The sequence below is a fragment of the Muscardinus avellanarius genome (genome assembly GCF_963383645.1).
Source record: "Muscardinus avellanarius genome assembly, chromosome: 21".
Classification (NCBI taxonomy): Eukaryota; Metazoa; Chordata; class Mammalia; order Rodentia; family Gliridae; genus Muscardinus; species Muscardinus avellanarius.
This window is the reverse complement of record NC_137807.1, coordinates 21,125,003-21,142,030: the sequence shown is the minus strand read 5'-3', so window position 1 is coordinate 21,142,030 and position 17,028 is coordinate 21,125,003. Positions and strand designations below refer to the sequence as shown.

At 49.9% G+C, this 17,028-nt stretch overlaps 1 protein-coding gene across 1 annotated transcript in view; it reads left to right on the top strand.

Annotated features, from left to right (window-relative positions):
* Nucleotides 1-17,028, top strand: part of GRK3 (G protein-coupled receptor kinase 3) — a gene marked incomplete at both ends in the record, with an annotated part of 131,670 nt that overhangs the window by 68,117 nt on the left and 46,525 nt on the right. The window contains 4 exons of the mRNA XM_080717506.1: nucleotides 3,137-3,198; nucleotides 9,255-9,306; nucleotides 12,111-12,202; nucleotides 16,678-16,777. Coding sequence (XP_080573632.1) covers nucleotides 3,137-3,198; nucleotides 9,255-9,306; nucleotides 12,111-12,202; nucleotides 16,678-16,777 — 306 coding nt within the window. The remainder of the gene's footprint in view (nucleotides 1-3,136; nucleotides 3,199-9,254; nucleotides 9,307-12,110; nucleotides 12,203-16,677; nucleotides 16,778-17,028) is intronic.

Here is a 17,028-nt window from a genome sequence, read left to right as displayed (position 1 = left end):
AATATCCTCCTTAATGGAGCCCCCTTTGATCGGGGAAAATACAGCGCTGTCCCTCGCTTTTCCGCGAGCCTCGCTTATCCGCGAGCCTTATTTACTAAATATCCTCCTTAATGGAGCCCCCTTTGATCGGGGAAAATATCCTCCTTAATGGAGCCCCCTTTGATCGGGGAAAATATCCTCCTTAATGGAGCCCCCTTTGATCGGGGAAAACACTAAAAAATATCCTCCTTAATGGAGCCTCCTCCTCCCTTTTCGGAGTCAAAGGAGTACTTACCAGCCAGCTGCCTGGGACTGCCGAGGTTCTGATCAAAGCGAAGGTCCCCGTACGGGCCACCACTTGTCGTGCGCAGTGACGACTCTTACACGATCTTCCTCAAGCAGTTTTATTACCCCAGGTTCTTGTACAGTTACCATTCCTCTTTAACGCTCTCTCAACGCCCTCTCAGGTAAAAACAACATCAGTCTTCTATCCTCTCCCTCATCACTCCACCAACCCTCCTTCTGGCACTCTATGTCTCTGCTGCAGCACACACCGGTCACAATGGTGGCTTTGTGAACATGTCCGTCCCAGCTCGGAGCCCGGAGCAGTCCGCCAAGGAACCGCTCTTCCTGTCCACCAACCCTCTTAGCTCCTTCTCCTTCCTCCCCGCTAGGGCATGCGCGCTTTTTAACCTTCTCCTGGGCGGGCAGGTGGTAGCACGAGGCGTTGCGTCACTAATTATCCGTAAGGCGCCTGATAGGGCTCACTGCGCAGGCTCAGGGCACCGCCAGCCTCGTGAGCCTCGTGACTTGGCTGCAAGCCCAGGCGCCATCTTGAGTCCACGCTGGCAACAAGCCTGGGTGCCACCTCGGTCCTGCCGAGTGGGCTCCAACATAGGAGTATAGCCCGGAGGTAGAAAGCCTCTGGGTTCCACCCCTAGTACCACCAAAAAAAAAAATAATAATAATAATAAAGTAAGAATAAAGTTACATGCTTGAGACACTTGTCATCCCATTATCAGGGAGGCTAAGACGGGAAGATCGGGAGTATGTAGTCAGCATGGGGGAACTTAATACAGTAAGATAAGTTAAACTAAACTAAACTAAAATAAAGTAGGGCTGGGGATGTGGCTCAGAGGTAGAGTGACCCTGGTTTAATCCCCAGCACCACACGCATGCGAGAGCGCGCGCGCGTGCGCGCGCACACACACGCACCTACACAAAGTTACATGTTGAGATACCTCCTTTGTAGAGGTACAAAAATTAACCAGCAATGCCAATGGAAGCTCATCGGCAGGCAGCAATGTTTTCAAGGTCAACGCAACTTGCAGACATTTTATTAACTTTCTTTTGTTTGCAAAATCTACTTTCTGGGTGAGGCGTTGCATCGATGCATCTGGAGGTGGGGGCGGAGGGGGCGGGGCCGAGTTGGATTTGATTATGACGGGCTTGCAAATTAGCTACGTCTGTTGGATAAAACAGGGAAGAAATGCATGAGCTGACACCTCCGCTGTTATAAGCGGGAGCCTGCGATGAAGCCCGCGTTACATGCACGCCACCTTCCTGTCGGTCTTTGGGCACCCAGAGTGCTTTGGGCTCCGTATTCTCCGGACCCTCTCAAGATTTGGAGGGGACTTGACTGAGGTGAATCTGGGACGCCACTGCGCAATCATGGGGTTCCCGAGCTCCAAACAACTTCAGAGAACCCCGCTGGCTGGCACGGGCTCCTCTTTGCTCCAGGGGCGGCTCCCACATGGGCTTGTGAGGCCCCGGCCGCAGCTGAGGAGTCCTGCCCTGCATGCTTGGTTTGCACCACGCACGGTCTGGTTCCTTCTTTGTAAACTTTTGAGATGACCTGGAAATCTTAAACTTTGATTTTTCAATACATTTAGAGTTTCAAGATCTTTTCCCCGCCGGGCGTGGTGGCGCACGCTTGTCATCCCCGCGCTTGGGAGGCGGAGACAGGAGGATCGCGCGGGTTCGAAGCCAGCCGCGCTGGCTTAAGAGACCCTGTTTCCAAATTTAAAAAAGTATAAAATAGGTCTGGGAGTGCAGCCCGGATGTAGAAGGGCTTCCAGGAACCCCAGTACCACCAAAATAAATAAATAAATAAATAAATAAAAATATATTTCCCCAAAAGATCTAATTGACTTTGAGCCTGACCATGAAATAGCGGCCCTTTATAATTTAGGATTATCATATGGATGGGGAAAGCGTGTACATTTATTTTATCATGTGTGGGGAGCGCGGGGAGAGTGTGGTGTTTTGCGCGAGGGGCGAGCGCGGCACCTGGGAAACAGGAGCCCCGGCCTTTATCAGACCTGGCCAGGGACTTGCGCAGAGGCCTGTGGCCCCGAGGCCCCCTTGTATGCAAGAAGAAGTCCAGGATTAACTCTCCTTTCGAGCTAATCTCTAGCTCTGCGATTCTAAGGGGTAGAAACTCAATTGGTAAAATAGCTAATTAGAAAAGTAACACTAAGGCAGGTGTGGTGGCGCATGCTTGTCATCCCAGCATTCGGGAGGCTGAGACGGGAGGATCCGGGTTCACAGCCAGCCTCAGCTACTTAGTGAGGCCCTTTGCAACTCAGTGAGACCCTGTTTCAAACTAAAAAAAAAAAAAAAATAGGACCGGGATGTAGCTTGGCGGTAGAATGCCCCCTGGGTTCAGTCCCCAGTACCCCCCCAAAAAAGTAACACTATGGCTCTGCTACCTTTGAGTCCTTAAAACTCGACATTAAATGCAGATTACTGATGCTTTTGTTTGTTTATAAGATGTGCTACGAAACCCACAGGGCCCAGTGCAAATTGAAATTACAGGTCCCCTTGCAAAAATTACTAGGAATTCCAAGATGGCGACAGAGAAACGTTTAACACAGTCGATGACCTTCCGAGTGGACACCCACCAAGCCAGCCCTGGTCGCTCAGGAAGGCCTGGGACTTGCCATAATTCCCAGGAGGCAGCAGCGGGGACAGGGAGGGCCATGGCGCAGCTGCACCTGTCCTCGCCGCGGTCTGCGGTCAGTGAGGGTGGAGCCAGGACAGGATGCCGCGCCTGGAGTGTGTCTCTGGGAGCTTGTCCGAGTCTCGCCAACTGTGTTTTCCATTTGTGACCCATTCCTACTGACACAGCATGGAATTTCTTTTCCGTCCCTTCCAGCCATACATAGAAGAAATTTGTGAGAGTCTCCGGGGCAACATTTTTCAGAAGTTTCTGGAAAGGTATGGAACTTTACGCATAGCTATGAAATCCAGGGTTGTGTAGGTGTACGCCACCTTACCCCGCATGTGTTACCCTTAGATTGTTGATAATGTATCCATTCAACAGGTATTTACCGGGCAGGACCCAAGGGCCAGGCAGTGTGGAGGAGGGCTTCCTCGATACTTTATGCTGTAATTTGGGGGGCTGTGTAGCTTAGTATCCCCTTAAACCTTCAGTTCTTTCACTTTAGTGTGGTCTAAAATTTAAAGAGTGTAGGGAATTTCAGCCGTAGAAGTGTCTTGTTGGGACACCTTTGCTAGCGCAAGCGTGGCTGTTGTTTCTCTGATTCTTTTGTTTGGACTTGGGGGGTCTGTCTCCTTGAGTGGGACCACGCTGAACCTGATTCTTGGGTGGCAGCAGGGTACAGGCTGATGTGGGTTTGGGATTGTATACATCCTCCATGTACCTGACACACGTGCCCCTGTGGGTCCCTCAAGCCCTGGAGAGAGTTTGTCCGAGAGGATTCTGAAGTTGGTCGGTACATTTATAAAAATGTGCGCTTTGTATGCATTCTGAACACCAAGCGATCACTTCTTCAGGGTTTTGAGTATTTTTCTATGTCAACACAGTGTTAGAATCAAGCTTTCTGAAACCAAATCTGCATTCACACCCCGTGTCCTTTTCTCTGCAAACCGGGCTCATTTCCGGACGATCGCCAGGACGATCGATCGCGTCTTGTCGCTGGAGCTGAGTGCAGCAGCTGGTCCGTAATTGCACCGCGAGGACAAATACTTTCCTGGTTTTTTATTATTTTATTTTTTATTTTTCTTCTCCTCCTGCTCATGGAACAAAAGCCATTTAAAAAAATAATTTTTAAGGCCGGGCATGGTGGCGCACGCTTGTAATCCCCGCGCTTGGGAGGCAGAGACAGGAGGATCGCGCAGGTTCGAAGCCAGCCACGCGCGCTGGCTTAGGAGACCCTGTTTCCAAATAAAAAAGTATAAAAAAATAGGTCTGGGAGTGTAGCCTGGAGGTAGAAGGGCTTCCAGGAACCCCAGTACCACCACCACCTAAAAAAAACCCACATAATAATAATAATTTTTAAAAAGCTGTATTGCGAGCCGGGCGTGGTGGCGCACGCCTGTAATCCCCGCGCTTGGGAGGCGGAGACAGGAGGATCGCGCAGGTTCGAAGTCAGCCGCGCTGGCTTAAGAGACCCTGTTTCCAAATAAAAATATAAAAAATAGGTCTGGGAGTGTAGCCCAGAGGTAGAAGGGCTTCCAGGAACCCCAGTACCACAAAAAAAAAAAAAAAAAAAAAAAAAAAAAGCTGTATTGCGATCCTCTTGGAGTCCAGGAAATCATTTTTCCTAGGGTCCAGTCAGCACTTTGGGAAACGAATATTCATCGGGATGGTTCGTTCTTCCGAGACGGAGCAGAAACTTTGCCAGAGGGCGGCGCGGTGAGGCCGAGGGAGCAGGTGGCTGGCTCAGGTCCGCGCTTCAGCCCCATCCCGGGCCAGCTCCGTCGCTGTGCCTTCTGTAACCTGCTGTCCTGTATGTTTTGGGTCTACGTAGCTTTAGTGCAAGGAACCGGGGAGAGGTGTGGTGCTGAGAGGGGCCGGAGGCTTTGCCTGGGTGTCCTGTAGCCAGCACGGTGGTCCATCCCAACGCCCAGGCTCACAGACACGGGCTAGGCATCTCCAACCCAGTTTGCCTTCCTCCTCCCCTGAAATACAGCTGGTTTGTGTGGGCCGGGCGTGGTGGCGCACGCTTGTAATCCCCGCGCTTGGGAGGTGGAGACAGGAGGATCGCGCTGGTTCGAAGCCAGCCGCGCTGGCTTAAGAGACCCTGTTTCCAAAAAAAAAAAAAAAAAGTATAAAATAGATCTGGGAGTATAGCCCGGAGGTAGAAGGGCTTCCAGGAACCCCAGTACCACCAAAAAACAAACAAACAAACAACAAAACAAAAACAAAAATAGCTGGTTTGCGTGGTTCACAGACATACACATTGCATTTTTTTGGGTGTGTGTGTGTGTGTGTGTGTGTGTGTGTGTGTGTGTGTGTTACTGGGGATGAAACCCAGGGGCATTCTACCTCCAAGCTCCACCCCCAGCCCTATTTCAGCCCTATTTTTTATTCGTTATTTAGAAACAGGGTCTCACTGAGTTGCGGAGGGCCTCACCAAGTAGCTGAGGCTGTCCGCGAACCGCGATCCTCCGGTCTCAGCCTCCCGAATGCTGGGATGACAAGCGTGCGCCACCACACCTGGCTAACATTTACAATTTTAAGTAAATAAGTATTTTCTTCTTATACCTGTAAGTTCTTTTTTCTTTCTTTCTTTCTTTAATGATACCGAGGATTGGACCCAGGGAGATTCTTCCTCTGAGCGACACCCGCGGTTCTATAGTATGTATTATTTTGAAACAGAGTCTCACTGAGTTGCGGAGGGCCTCGCTAAGTTGCCGAGGCCGGTCTTAAACCTGTGATCCTCTTGTCTCAGCCTCCCAAGTACTGGGATTACAAGTGTGCCACACCACGCCCGGCTCGTGTAAACCCTTTTTATGTTAATCATGCTGAAATTAGAACAAGGTCTTGGGTTTGGAGTTTGGGTTTTGAAAGCAGTGAAAACCTGTAAATACAGTTATCTGGCCTCGGGCCTCCTCCTAGGGACCTGGCAGGTGGGTGCCCTGAGGGGTTCAGGAGATTTCTCCTTCTGTAGTTTGATAGGAAAGGGGCCCCCAGCAGGTCAGGGGTATGCCTCTCTGCCCACCCTGTGGCCCAAGCAAGGACATGGGTCTAAGTTCCAGGAAGCTGAATCTGGAAGGAAGGGTTTCTCTCTTCTACCTGGGTCTTGAGAGCACAGCCCACACCCTGACCCACTACCTCAGCACTGGAGTCGAGACAGGTGTCCCTACCCTCCCACGTCCAGGCCCAGACACCGGCCTCCCTGAGGTGCTCCAGGGCATCTGCAAAGGCTCCGGGTGGCCGCAGCCCTGTGCCTCACAGGACTTTCCCTTCTGTCCAGGTACTGATTAGAAGCGAGGAGCCGGGCGTGTGGCGCACACTTGTCATCCCAGCATTCGGGAGGCTGAGACGGGAGGATCGTAGTTCATGGCCAGCCTCAGCTACTTAGTGAGACCCATGGCAACTCAGTGAGACCCTGTTTCTAAATAAAGAATAAAAAATAGGGCTAGGGGTGTAGCTTGGAGGTAGAATGCCCTTGGGGTTCAGTCCTCAGTACTGCAAAAAAAGAAAGGAAAGAAAGAAGGAAGGAAGGGAGGGAGGGAGGAGAGTTTCTCAGTCACCCGGCCAGTGACTGAGCTGGAGTCCCGGGGGCCATCTGTGCCCCTAGGAGGAACTGGCCACAGCAGACCCATGCCTACTGGGCAGGATGTAGAGGCTCTTCCAGTTTCTGGTTTGCCAGCCGTTCAGGGTGAGCCGGGAAATGTGCCAGGTCAGCAGCTCTGAACTCCAGCTTGAGAGAGAGAGAGAGAGAGAGAGAGAGAGAGAGAGAGAGAGAGAGAGAGAGAGAGAGAAAAGAGAGAAGAAAGAGAGAAGAAAGAGAGAAGAAAGAGAGGAGAAAGAGAGAAGAGAGAGAGAGAAGAGAGAGAGAGAAGAGAGAGAGGGAGAAAGAGAAAGGGAAGGAGGGAGAGAGAAAGGGAAGGAGGGAGGGAGGGAGAGAAGAAAAGAGAGAGAGGAGAGAGAAAGAGAAGAGAAAGAGAAAGGAGAGGGGAGAGAGAGAGGGAGGGAGGGGGAGAGAGAGAGAGAGAGAGAGAGAGAGGGGAGAGAGAGAAAGGAAAGGAGGGAGGGAGGGAGAGAAAAGAAAAGAGAGAGGAGAGAGAAAGAAGAGAAAGAGGAGAGAGGGGAGAGAGGAGAGAGAGAGGGGAGAGAGAGAGAGGGGAGGAGAGAGAGGGGGGGCACCCCCCCAGCAGAGGAGAGCGGAGAGCCCAGTAGACGCGGGGCCTCCAGGGCCCGCCGTGGCTGTCGATGCGAGGACACCCAGGCTGGCTGTGTCCTGGCGTCACGTCCTCGGTCCTCGGATGGCCTTGCAGGGCCTCTCAAAATCACTGTAGAGTCACGGGGAAAAAAGAAAAAGAAAAGAAAGTTTCTCTGCCATTACAAGAATTCTTCTAGTATGAGTTTGGATTATTAGCAGGTTGCCATTACCATGTTCATAAAGGAACCCTATTTTTTTTGTTGTTTAACTTTATTTACTTATTTTTTTGGTACTGAGGTTTGAACTCAGGGGCATTCTTCCTCTGAACTACACCCCCACCTCTATTTTATTTTTCCTTGGGAACAGGGTCTCACTAGGTTGATGAGAGCGTCACTACTTGCTGAGACTGTCCTCGAACCTGCGGTCCTCCGGTCTCTGCCTCCCGAGTACTGGGATTACAAGTGTGTACCACCACACCTGGCCGAGCCTTTTCTTTTAAAGACCTATTAAATGTGGGTGTCGCAAGGTGTCCTCTTAATGATGTTAAAGCCTGGAGCTGACTTGCACTTTATAAGAGCCCCTCCAGCCTTCTCCCCTCTGTCTGTTCTGTTTTTCCTTTTCTTTCCTACATTCTAAGAACCCTGATCCCTTGTCTAGGTGAGGAGTCATGCCTGGGGCTAGGTGAGACCCAGGCAGCGCTAAGAATATTCTCAGCTTTCAAGAAGTCATTCCCCCGGGCGTGGTGGCGCACGCTTGTCATCCCAGCATTTGGGAGGCTGAGACAGGAGGATCGCGGTTCATGGCCAGCCTCAGCTACTTAGTGAGGCCCTCTGCAACTCAGTGAGACCCTGTTTCAAATAAAGAAAAAAATAGGGCAGGGGGTGTAGCTCGGAGGTCGAATGCCCCTGGGTTCCATCCCTAGACCCGCAAAAAAAAAAAAAAAAAAAAAAAAAGGTCTAGCCTACTCTTGCGCCTGTCTCTCATTTTAGGTGGTACTGGGGATAGAACCCAGAGCCTTGCGCATACTAGACAGTGCTCTGCCATTGAGTAGCTCCTCCTTCTTCCCTCCCTCCCTCCCTCCTTCCCTCCCTCATTTCCTTCCTGGTTTCCAGTGCAGGGCCTTGACCTCATGCATATGTTTTACCCTGGAGCAAACCCCCAACTCCATAGAATACATTTCTTTTGAATATCAACTTAATAATAGCCCCCCCAAGTATACATTGCTCATTAATAGAAAAAGCAATCAAAACGATGGCTTTACCACGTAGCCAGGGGACAGATGTTTTTCTTACTTTACGGATGAAGAAGACACTGGCCCCGCCATCTGTTGGGGATGTGCGTGTATGGTGCCCCAGCTGACCCTGGGGCTCGAGGGTCTCCAACGCTCTTTGTACCCTGTGCGAGGCCCTAGGAAGCTCGGGTTGAGCAGGGGCCCCGCGCCTGCCGGTGTGGGCGCGGCTGTGGCCCCCACTCCCTGTGTGACCTTGGCCAGGCTACTTAATGTCGGGGTCTGGTTTCCTGAGCTGTCAAGGGAGAGCTATGGGCGGTGCCTCCCGCAAAGTCCTTGGAGGTGATGGACGTGCGGGTTCTGGGCTCTGGTCAACATGGTGGTGAAGTCTTCTCTGCTCTTAAAATTATGTGTAAATATTAATTTTTTTTGTCATCTAGAGGCACATTGTCCAATATGGTAGCCACTAGCCGCACACAGAGTCTGGGCTCTTGCAATGTGTCTTGTCTAAATTAAAATATAAGTTCAAAAGACACACCTGACTTCAAAGTCTTTTATATATAAACCAGAATGTGGAGGATCCCCGGGATCATTTCACACGATCCCATGTGGAAACGGTCCATTCTCTGATCCACCGGGATATATAAAATGTCTCATTAAATTACATGTGTGGCTGGTGTTCGCTGCCTGTTGAACAGGGCCGGTTCAGATAAAAAAAAAGAGGAGACACAGAATCTTTCATTTGCATTACAGCAGCGAATGCCTAGTGGGAAAAAAAAAATGTTAGGAGAATTTTTTTTTGTTCAAGAAGCAATGTCGGCGGTGCAATTGTAGTTTATATTAGAATCACATCGCACCATAAAATGCAGATCATCTGCGGTCTAACTTTTCAATAATTATTTCTCTTTTAGTGACAAGTTCACTCGATTTTGTCAATGGAAAAACGTAGAATTAAATATTCACGTAAGTATCATCTATTTTCTTTTTTTTTTTCTTCTCCCTTCCCTTTTTAAATACAAACTTCCTCTGGCTCCCTTCCCCTCGTGAGAAAATGCTTTCTCCCGGGTCTGCTCCCCAGGGGTGCGCTGCCCGAGCACACGGCCTCCTTCCAGCTCTGTGTGTGAACGGCCCTTCCTCCCGTGCTCCCTGATAAACAACCGGACTTTTCGTTCTTATTTTATTTTCACATAAGAACGTGCTTATTTATGTAAAAAAAAAAAAAAAGATATTTTCAGCGGCAACCGACCCTTTAACCAAAATAGCAGTGAAAGTACACATCTACCTCATTCAGCTTCTGTATGGCCCTGTCTTTTGCCGTTCTCATGAAATTTCTTTTCTGTTTCTTATCAGTGAATGCACGCGTGTAAAACATTGGGCGTAGTCGTAAAAGCGAGGCCACCCCTCGGGAGGGAGGCTTCGTGTGGTCTCTTGTGGTGAAATGTCAACAGCGATCTTCAGACCCAGGCCGCGCGGTCTAGCACGCGCTTCCTCGGCCACACATCTTGGAGTGTTTAGTGTCGGCCATGCCGCGACCTTGACCTTCCTTCTAGAACACATGGTCCTTCACACGGCCCCTCTGACCCTCTTCGCCATCTCCCCTTACATGAGCTTGTGACTGACTGAAGGAATCCACTGTTTTTAAAGTTTCTTTTAAGCCGGGCGTGGTGGCTCACACTTGTAATCCCAGCATTAGGGAGGCTGAGACAGGAGGATCGCAGTTCACAGCCTGCCTCAGCTACTTAGTGAGGCCCTTTACAACTCAGTGAGACCCTGTTTCAAAATAAAGAATAAAAAAAAATAGGGCTGGGGGTGTAGTTCGGAGGTAGAATGCCCCTGGGTTCCATCTCTAGTACCGCCAAAAAAAAAAATATTTTTAAGATTTTTACTTGAAATAGTAGTGTTGGAAGAGAAATTATTATTAATATTATTTTGTATGTGAGGCTGTCTGCAAACCACAATCCTCCTGTTTCAGCCTCCCAAATGCTGGGATTACGAGCCTGCGCCATCATGCCCAGCTGTCCCATAATTTTTAATGCATTCATCGTAGGCTGGTTCCATGATCTGCCTGTTAGTTAACTAATACACATTACTACTACTACTACTACTATTATTATTATTATTATTATTATTCTTTTTTTTTTTTTTTTGGTGGTACTGGGGGTGGAACCCAGAGGCTTTCTACCTCCAGGCTATACTCCCAGACCTATTTTATATTTTATTTGGAAACAGGGTCTCACTAAGTTGCTGAGAGCCTCACTAAGTAGCTGAGGCTGGCTTCGAACCTGCGCGATCCTCCTGTCTCCGCCTCCCAAGCGCGGGGATTACAAGCGTGCGCCACCATGCCCGGCAACCCACATTATTTTGTTTTTTTTTAAAAAACACCTCTGATACCCACCACGTATCCCAGTTCCTGGGTCTTTCTTCTGTGTCTTCCCGTGGCCGCCCCGGAGTCCCTCACAATGACTGTGACCGTCGCAGCTGACCACGTGGGTGCCATGCTTTAAGGGTCGCGTGGGGGCCCTAAAGAAGCTCCCCCTGAATTTGCCCAGATAGGTAAACTAGCTGCGATCTTCCCGTGTCTGGTGGCCCCTCCCCGTGCACCGGGGACTCACTGTCTGCACCTGCGCCCTTGAATCTCTGAGCCTCGCTGAGCTGCCGCGGACCGCGCGGCTTCTGATGCAGCCTCCGTGTGACCCGCTCACATGCCCGGCCCGGCCCGGCCTCTCCCTTCACCCGGGGAGCCTCCCGGAGTCCACGTGGCTGCGTCTGCCGGGCATCCCCATCATGTGGCCCGCTGTCGTCAGCACGCAGAGGCCCTTGACGCAGACAGATCCTGGAACTGTTAAGATTGTTCCTGAACTCTAGGCTCTGAAGTAGCGGAGGCTGGCGTTTCCCCTCTCTCTCTCTCTCTCTCTCTCTCTCTCTCTCTCTCTCACATATATTGGGATTATCCTACCCACAAGCCACCCCCCCAGCCCTATTGGCTTTTATTTTTTTTCTTTTCCTTTCTTTCTTTCTTTCTTTCTTTCTTTCTTTCTTTCTTTCTTTCTTTCTTTCTTTCTTTTTTGGTGTCGGAGATGGAACCCAGAGGCATTCTACCTCCTAGCTACACCCCCAGCCCATTCTTTTTTTATCCTTTATTTTGAAACAGGGTCTCGCTAAGTTGCAGAGAGCCTCACTAAGTAGCTGAGTCTGGCCTTGAACCTATGATCCTCCTGTCTCAGCCTCCCCAGTACTGAGATTACCAGCCTGCACCACCACGCCTGGCTCTATTTTTTTATTTTGGAAAAGGACCTTGTCAAGTTGCCGAGGGTCTCGCTAAGTTGCCGGGGCTAGCCTCGCGATTCCGACCCTCCTATCTCAGCCTCCCGAGGACTGGGATTACGGGTGTGCGGCACCGTGCCCGGCTTAGGCTGCTCATTTTGCCTATTGTGTTGATGAGAAGATTCACACACAGCTGTCTTCAGGGTATACAGCTGGCCATCTCAGGCTGAGAGTAGCAAACAGTGTTGATGACTGCTTCCCACTCCGGCCTCCCTCTCTAGCCTCCTCTTGGCGTCTCCTGTGCCTGGAAGTAGGGCAGAGGGCGAGACTTCCTCATCACCCGGCATATCCCTACTTTGATCCAAGGAATCAGTCCTAGGAGGGAAAAGGGCGGCTCCCTACATCTGAATCGCTACGCGTGTTTCACATGGGAAAAAAAAAAAATCTTTGGGATGGCCTGCCTACGCGTGACCTGTGTATGCCTGCTGCGCTTTATTTCACAGTTGACCATGAACGATTTTAGTGTACACCGGATTATCGGACGAGGAGGATTTGGAGAAGTGTACGGCTGCAGGAAGGCAGACACGGGAAAAATGTGAGCCCTCCCTTTCTTTCTTCTTATTTTTCTTAATGGGTGCCGCGCGGTCATACATCTTAATGGAGCCCAAGATGGTAGAGGCATGCGTACACACCTCACTCACGTAGACCAAAACTCTTGCCGGGCGTGGTGGGCACGCTCGTCATCCCCGCGCTTGGGAGGCGGAGACAGGAGGATGGCGCAGGTTCGAAGCCAGCCACGCGCGCTGGCTTAAGAGACCCTGTTTCCAAATAAAAATATATTTTAAAAAAATGGGTCTGGGAGTATAGCCCAGAGGTGGAAGGGCTTCCAGGAACCCCAGTACCACCAAAACAAAAACAAAAACAAAAACTCTTAAGAGAAGCTTATGCTTGCATCAAAAGGAAATCTCTCTGTAGAAATATAGAAACGAAGCCGTGCGTGGTGGCGCACGCATGTCATCCCTGTATTCGGGAGGCTGAGACCGGAGGATCGCGGTTCGCGAACAGCCTCAGCTCCTTGGTGAGGCCCTCTGCAACTCAGTGAGACCCGGTTTCAAAATAAAGAATAAAAAAATAGGGCAGGGGGTGTAGCTCGGAGGTCAAATGCCCCTGGGTTCCATCCCCAGACCTGCAAAAAAAAAAAAAAAAGAAATATCGAAACGGGTGACCCTGTTCCTGACGTAATTAACTGCACAAAGACATAGGCTGCATGTACCTTCTAAATACTGTGACTGTGAATGTAAGCTGGGCCCTTCCCTGCTCCTAAATTCCACGGAAGTTAAACGGTGGCTTGTGTGGACAGCCGCGCCATGGCCAGTGCTGCGGGCAGATAGCGTGGTTTCCCTGACACCCAGGGCCTGGACATTCAGCCTCCCTGCCTTGTAATACCAGAAGGGCTTTTTGCTTTGCAAAAGGAAGGCTCTTCTAAATAAAAACCAACTGCTGATTTTTTTTTTTTTTGTAGTTATTAAGAGTTAACATAAGCCAGGCATGGTGGTGTACGCTTATAGTCCCAGCATTTGGGAGGCTGAGACAGGAGGATCGCGGTTTGCAGACAGCCTCAGCTACTTAGCGAGGCCCTTTGCAACTCAGTGAGACCCTGTTTCAAAAATAAAAAGACCAAGCCGGGCATGGTGGCACCCACTTATAATCCCGGCATTTGGGAGGCTGAGACGGTAGGATCGCAGTTCGCAGACAGCCTCAGCTACTTAGTGAGGCCCTTTGCAACTCAGTGAGACCCTGTTTCAAAATAAAGAATAAAAAATAGCGCTGGGGGTTTAGCTCAGAGGCAGGCTGTCCCTGGGTTTCATAAGTGCTGAAATAAATAAATAAATAAATAAATAAATAAATAAATAGACTAAAAATAGACAATGTCCCTGGGTTTCATCTTCAGTACCAAAAAAAAAAAAAAAAAAGAACGAACATATTTCTAAAAAAAAAAAGAAAAGAAAAAAAAAAAAAAGCAAACATGCTTTGAAGCAGCCTGAACAGGAGCCCAAGGAGGTGCTGGCTCATTGGCGGGGTGGGAGGGAAGCAGAGTCACTGAGTTGGGGCGTAGGGGTGGGCTGACCTCACCTAAGGCCGTGCACAGTCCAGGTGCCCCCGCCCTGCCCTGCTCCTCCTGGGACTGGACCGGGCAGCTCTGCTGTGTCCCCTGTGCCCCAGGCAGGCTCACAGTCACCTTTCATTATCTGGGGACTGGACTTTTCCTTCACTGGTCTCAACCTCTGGTCACTGCCTGCGTTGGGACCCTGCGCAGCCTGGAGCAGAGGCCGGGTGCACCCGAGCTGGGAGTCTGGGGTGATGCGGAGATGGCACTGCCAGGCGACCCGGGTCATCAGGACCCAGGTGTGACAGCGCTGGCCAGGTGTGACAGGGGCGGCTTCCCCTGAGTGCTGGGCACAGCTGGTGACCCCCAGGGCCTCCACGTTCCGCTCTGGAAAGGAGGGAACTGAAATGACCCTGTTGAGGGAATTGAGTGAGATAAGACCTTGCAGAGTTTCGACAACCACCTGACCCGTAATAAATACCAGCAACATGAAAGGGGCGCGGACGTGGGCTCTTCTATGACCTCATGGAAGAGCCTGTAATCCCAGTATCTGGGAGGCAGAGACAGGAGGATCGCACAGGTTCGAAGCCAGCTGCGCTGGCTTAAGAGACCCTGTTTCCAAATAAAAATATATTAGCCGGGCGCGGTGGCGCACGCTTGTCATCCCCGCGCTTGGGAGGCGGAGACAGGAGGATCGCGCAGGTTCGAAGCCAGCCGCACTGGCGTAAGAGACCTGTTTCAAAAATATAAAATAGGTCTGGGAGTGTAGCCCGGAGGTAGAAGGGCTTCCAGGAACCCCAGTACCACCAAATAAATAAATAAATAAATAAATAAATAAATAAATAAATAAATAAAATATATTTAAAAAAATAGGTCTGGGAATGTAGCCCGGAGGTAAAAGGGCTTCCAGGAACCCCAATACCGCCAAAAACCAACAAACAACAACAACAACAAAATAAAAAAAGAAAGTTAGTGAGACTCTTTCCAAGTAACATGAAATAAGGCTGGGGATGTAGCTCAGAGATACAATACTCCTGGGTTCAATCCCCACTACCACACACACACACGTAAAAAAAATATCCATATATAGTTCTCTCCCGTTCCCTCCCGTCCCAGATCCCGTCAACTCGGGAGCTTTGATGGTAGTTGATATATTTGTCTAGCCTCTGGCTACATCTCTTTCCATTTTATCAGTTTTGTTCCATCATCGAAGCTTGTCAGGGCATTTAGAATTGCTAACCTGTCACATAATGTTGTAGAAGTAAAGAATACCTCTTTATCTCTTTGTACACAATTATGATCTTAACAAACACTCAGAAAACACTAGCGCGGGGTCAGGATCCTCTCTGCTACGTAGAACAGGTGCAGGCCGCTCTCGGGGCTGGGGCTCGGGCTGGGGCTCGGGGCTGGGGCTCGGGGCTGGGGCTGTCTGCCCACCAGGCGCCACTCACACCCCTCCCTCGGAGCCCGAGCTGGTGGCTCTGGGGTGCGTCCCTTACAGACACTGGCCCGTCCTGTGGCCCAGGCTGGGGCTGCCGCCTGCAACTGAGAGGTTTCATAAGTGGGTGACACATTTTAAAAAATTCTTGCTCATAAGCCGGGCGTGGTGGCGCACGCTTGTAATCCCAGCATTCGGGAGGCTGAGACAGGAGGATCGCGGTTCGCGGACAGCCTCAGCTACTTAGTGAGGCCTTCTGCGACTCAGTGAGACCCTGTTTCAAAATAAAGAATAAAAAAGTAGGGCTGGGGGTGTAGCTTGGAGATAGAATTCCCCTGGTTTCCATCCCCAGTACTGAAAAAGAAAAAAAAATCCTAATCATAAAAGTGGAATATTTAAAGGACACATCACTTTGGCTGGTCTCGACATTTCTTCCCATAATCAAGCAAATTGTTGCCTGTGGATTCATTATGAGAACCCCCGGAAAAGGGAAATTGCCACATTTGCACATTCAACTGTCTACCTGGGACTCAACCATGGTAAGTTTTGATTAATGGGCTGTTTGAGTCCCAGCCCCTCAAGACTGTCGGAGCTATAGGAGGAGCCCATCAGCTGGGAACTTAATTGCACACATAGTATTTTCAGGCCTGGAGATGTGTGCAAAGGCCTTGCAGATGCTCCCTTTAGCTTTCCCTTATCCTAAGGAGAATGCCTCCTGGTGCTTACTTGTGGCCATAAAAGATGCTGGACCACTTATCTGTGTTTTCCTGATGTCAGTTCCGTCCAAGCTCCTGAAGATCTGAAGTCGTCAACTGGCAGTCTCCTCAATTAACTTTTACCAAGGATACGCGAGTCTTATTTTTATTATTCAGCTATAAGGATAAATATTAAAGTTAGAAACAAATCCATTGTGAGAGGCCTCTATTCTCTACACTATTATCAAAACTTGGCCCCTGACGATTTCACAGCTCTCACCTGGTCATAGGATACACACACCTCTTTTGCCTCTATTATTCAACAACAGCAAGACACAAAGTTTGTTTATTCATCTACTTTATATTTTATTTAACTGGAACTTAAATCCATGCAGTAATAGAAATATCTTAAATCTTTTCTTTTTTGCGGTACTGGGGATGGACCCCAGGGGCATTCTACCTCCGAGCTCCACCCCCAGCCCTTTTATTTATTTATTTTTTTGTTTTAAAACAGGGTCTCACTAGGTTGCCAAGAGTCTCGCTATGTTGCTGAGGTTGTCTTCAAACCCGCCATCCTCCTTTCTCAGCCTCCCAAGTACTAGGATTACAGGTGTGTGCCATGACACCCAACAGAATATCTTCAGCCTTACTCTTTTGGTTTCCCCCACAATATACGCAAATGAATATTTCTTCCTTGGCATCTGGGTTCCAGTTTCCTTCTTTTAAGCATGGGCGAGTTCTCTAGCGACTTCCTGCTGGGTGCTGTATACTGTGCAGTCAGTCCAGCCTTAGGCACGGTGTGGACTTTTCAAGACCCTTGGTCCTCCTAGGTACGCCATGAAATGCCTGGATAAGAAGAGGGTGAAGCTGAAACAAGGGGAGACGCTGGCCCTAAACGAGCGGATCATGCTGGCGCTAGTCAGCACGGGGGTAAGTGGCCGGGCCACGGCACCAGCAGATCCCGCGGCAGGCAGGACAGCTCTTGACCGCAGCCTGGCCCTGGGGGGTGACTTGGTGCTGGCGCCGCGTCGCACGTGCACACGGCTTCTCCGCTGCGGAGTGTCTGTGCCTTCAACTTCAAACATGCCCCTGCTCAACTGGAGACTTTTAAGTAGTTATTAAAATATTAATTTTTAATGAGTAGTCTCAAGGCCTTGGATATTTATTTTTAAGAAAGCCTA